Raw genomic sequence first — 4,283 nt, 5'->3', positions numbered from 1 at the left:
ATATATATATATATATATATATAGTTGGGAATTTGCACAAGGTATCATACTTTTAGTTAGAAGAAAGGGCAAAAGCTTATTAAAATACTTGTATGTTTTCCGCTTTTTCAAACTATATGAAGTTAATATTTTATTTTATTAATAACTAACTCTTACACTGGCATCTACGGCACCATCCGCCTCATGCTTCACTAAGTCGATGCCAAGCCCGCCAAAATAGTTTGAAAATTTATGTTAGACTAAAAGAGCAATTTAGTCATTTGTTAATTATCATTATGCAGTATAAATAGGGCTTAATATGTTTAGGGTTATGTAATATGTGTGATTTTGTTGTCGTAAATTTTAGGTTTAGAGTTTGGGAAAGATCGACTACCTCTCAAATTATAGGTGCTTATCTTTTATGTAATTGGGTTGTGTTGTTTTGTGCTAGTAAAAAAATATTTTATTTTGTCCCAATTTTTGGGAAAGTTTCTATAAAAATGGTATCAGATTCTAACCAAACCTCTCGTGATTCACAATGTTCCTCAAGCCACCTTTGTGACCAAACCTCGCAATACAATCACAATTCGAGCTAGCTAGGAAGCTTAAGACGGGATCGCGACAAATAGATTCCGTCGCACTACGTCGTCCGAGAAAAAACCTCCCGATGCAGTCACGATTCGAGATAGTTGGGAAGCCAACGACGACATTGCGATGAAAAAGAAGTTTCGTGCCTTCATGACAAAACCTCGCGATACAGTCAAGATTCAAGCTGGCAAGGAAGCCAACAACAGAATCTCCACGTACATGGTTCCACCATCATGACCAAACCTTGCAATACAATCGTAATTCGAGCTAGTTGGGAAGCCAACAAAAAAATCAAAATGTGCAGGGTTCCACCTTCGTGACCGAACCACGCGATACAGTTGTGATTCAAGCTAGTTGGGAAGCCAACCACAGGATCACGAGTTTCGAAACCCTACAAGAAGCAATGTTAGTAAAGAAAGTAGATGCTTGGAGGAGAAATTAGAGAAAGATCTGAGATGGAAGAAATATTCGTCACCATAGAATATGTTTTCTTCCATAGAGAGTTGAATGGAGGATGGATTCGAGAGCATAAGGGAAATGTAAGAAATGATGAAGAAGTTAATGGAGTTTCACACAAAACCGGCTCTACCCTGTCACGAGGTTGAGACACAATGTCGGGAATGGATTCCAACAACATCAACCTAAAGGATTCGCGTGAAATGAGGGCAACGCCACAGCGGATCGGAAGCTATGGTATTGAGCGAGGAAACCCAGAGCGGACTCAAGCCGCAACATTTTGAAGAAATAATACAACATTCAAATGGGTTGATCAAACAAAAGCAACCAGGATTGAAGTTGATAAAGATGCAAGAGACATGAAACAGAGTTAAAATAGATTATGGTGATCTAAACTCAAGCCGCAACATTTTGAAGAAATAGTACAACATTCAAATGAGTTGATCAAACAAAAGCAATCAGGATTGAAGTTGATAAAGATGGAAGAGACACATGAAACAGAGTTAAAATAGATTATGGTGATCTATAAGCCACGTGATAAGTTGTTTGGGGGCTATGATATTCTCTAAGATTGATTGGAAATCAGACCACCAATCGATTCAAATGTGACCACAGGATGTGCATAAGATTACATTTCGAACTCCTGTGAGTCATCATGAATTCCTGCTTAAATGGAAAAGATGGTCAAATAATGACGCCTGGTGGAAGTCGCTTGACTTGATCAAGCAACTGTCTAATTGTTTCCCATCTTGAGGACAATGTGTCTTTTGGAGGTTGGAGTATAGTTATGTCTATGTCTAGTATAAGGGCAAGTTTGTCTTTTATATTCCTAAGGGCAATTTAGTCTTTTATTATTATTATTGTTGGGTATAAATAGACTTATTATGTTTAGGGTTAGTTTTTATGCTTATGCATGAAGGGCAATTTAGTCTTTTATTATTATTATTGTTGGGTATAAATAGACTTATTATGTTTAGGGTTAGTTTTTATGCATGGGATTGAGTTGTGAGTCTTAGGTTAAGGTTTTGGGAGAGATTTTCGACCTCTTGAATTGTATGAATTGAGAAAGATCAACTATTTGTCTAATCTTAGGTGCTTATCGTAGTATTTTTATTGTGTTGTTTGAATTATTGAAATAAGAAATCTGTTTTGCCCTAGTTTATGTGAAAAATTGTGTTGATTTTTTGTTTCAGATCATATTACTAACACATAAACTTTCAAATTTACATACATGTCACCTTACCAATAAAAGGTGTATTTCACTTTTTAAAAGTTAAAATGATGGTAACTTTAAAGTGATATGAAATATTTAGGCGGCATAGATGTAAAAAGTAAAATTTAGGTGTTAGATATGTAAATACATAGGACTTGGGTGTTATGCATGTAAATGCCCCTTGAAAAGGGTCAAACTTTGCCTGCTTATCGTTCATACCTTAATTTATCTTCCATGGATGAAAAGAACTCAAATTTAGAAAGCCTGATTTTCTTTTAGCTTCCATATTCTTATTTTTGTGTTAGGTTAATAATCTAATTTATCAATTTTACAGGGAGGAAGTTCTCGTCAGCTCTACCAGTCGGTCCACTCGCAGGCAAGCAGATCAAATAAATCTTAGTATTATCTCTAGATCTTCTCAACATATCCTGCAAATTGCATTTTTTACTATTTACCTTCTTTATGAGCAGATATTCACATTGCCCAACGACACACTTCTCTATCCTGCTCATGACTATAAGGGCTTCACCGTAAGAAACATTTTTTTCATTCTTTTTCACAAAATACATACTACCCAATTCTTATGTTTTTACATATCTAGCACCTAAATTTTACTCTTTACATTTATACCACTCTAATCTTTCACATCACATAAAAAATACCAAAAATGAAGAACACCTTTGCATGCATAGATAAGGTGTCATGGATGTAAAAATTAATGTTTAGTTGTTAGCTATGTACCCTCAGGTTTCTACTGTTGGGGAGGAGATGCTGTACAATCCTCGCTTGACGAAGGATGAGGTAATCTCGAAGCATTGTTATTTGTAAAACTACTTTTGAAATTCTCGCTTGGACATCGAAGTTCGCAATAACAACCCGACCCTTATTTTTTCGTTTTTATCAAATTGCTAATAGTTTGATTGACCCACGCAAAGATACTTCAATTTGATAGTTTAAAAAAAGTGTAGTGTGTCAAAATAGTCCTGTAACTTGTTACATGGAGTGATTCTAGTTTGAGAGTCTATAAAAATGTCAAATTAGTCTTCAGACTCTATTAATAGAGGTTGAAATAGTCCTCTGTGGGAATTATTTCAGCTCATATTAAAATAATATGTTGACTAAATTAATACTTTTATAAACTCGATGAATAAAAGGACACGAATGCTATTTTTGTAATATATGAGTTGGCTTTTTTTATTGCATGCAAAATTATGCAACTTTTGATACTCATTTAATAGCTCAAATATCAAATATCAAAATTCATGTTAAAATCACAACACATATTTTTCATTTTTATCAAATTCTAAATAGTTTGATTGTGGCAAACATAAATACATCGGTTTGATAGTTCAAAAAATCACTCGGGTGATTAATTTGTAAATATCAACATTTTGTGTGGTCTGTATGTAATTATCCTAAAATTATTATGCGATTTTGTGCAGTGCTCTTCTTTTTCTCTTTGTTTGAAATAAATTTTGCAGATTTTCCAACATCTATACTCCTTTATTTCGCCATCTCCCATCTCCTATCTCAAATCAACTGTTCTAATTGTCCAATAACAGCTGCTTTTTACAAATCAGTGCTTATATTCTTAATTTTTGCTGAGCTGTGATAGCATACTACATAGAAATTCCTAATAAATTTATGTTTGTAATCTCATTCTTGCAGGAAACATTCAAGAGCATCATGGAAAGTAAGTAAACTGCGCCAAATTATATTCCATGCTTTTTATCTGGAAGAATTACATGCATACCACTTCATTCTTATGTATTTACATATCTAACACCTAAACTTCAATTTCTTACTTCTATGCCACCTTACCTTTACACGAAGAGGTGTATTTCACTTTTTATAATTTAAAATAATGATTTTTTTGATGTTATAAGAAAGATTTTGGATGCCATAAATGTAACAAGTATAGGTGTTAGATATGTAAATACATAGAAATTTTGTGGCATGTGTGTAAATGCCTCTTTTATTTTGTAGCTAACTGTTTCCTTTTACTCAATTTTTGCTCTCTTTTATTTTTTATTTGATTATATATATA

General features: G+C 33.6%; 2 protein-coding genes across 3 annotated transcripts in view; one reads left to right on the top strand and one right to left on the bottom strand.

Moving 5' to 3' along the window:
- Positions 1-4,064, top strand: part of LOC110018701 (persulfide dioxygenase ETHE1 homolog, mitochondrial-like) — a 21,153-nt gene extending 17,089 nt beyond the window's left edge. For both annotated transcript variants that reach the window (XM_020716141.1, XM_020716215.1), the window contains exons 5-8: positions 2,571-2,612; positions 2,707-2,766; positions 2,984-3,037; positions 3,905-4,064. In XM_020716141.1, coding sequence (XP_020571800.1) covers positions 2,571-2,612; positions 2,707-2,766; positions 2,984-3,037; positions 3,905-3,937 — 189 coding nt within the window. In that variant the 3' untranslated portion in view covers positions 3,938-4,064. The remainder of the gene's footprint in view (positions 1-2,570; positions 2,613-2,706; positions 2,767-2,983; positions 3,038-3,904) is intronic.
- The window catches only part of LOC110022458 (protein PLASTID MOVEMENT IMPAIRED 1-like), a 4,065-nt gene continuing 3,835 nt past the window's right edge, over positions 4,054-4,283 (bottom strand). Inside the window, exon 3 of the mRNA XM_020721799.1 lies at positions 4,054-4,057. Within this exon, the coding sequence (XP_020577458.1) occupies positions 4,054-4,057 (4 nt within the window). The remainder of the gene's footprint in view (positions 4,058-4,283) is intronic.

This window comes from Phalaenopsis equestris, unplaced genomic scaffold (genome assembly GCF_001263595.1).
Source record: "Phalaenopsis equestris unplaced genomic scaffold, ASM126359v1 Scaffold000001, whole genome shotgun sequence".
Lineage (NCBI taxonomy): Eukaryota > Viridiplantae > Streptophyta > Magnoliopsida > Asparagales > Orchidaceae > Phalaenopsis > Phalaenopsis equestris.
Note: the sequence above shows the minus strand (reverse complement) of the source record. Positions and strands in the feature narration are given on the sequence as shown.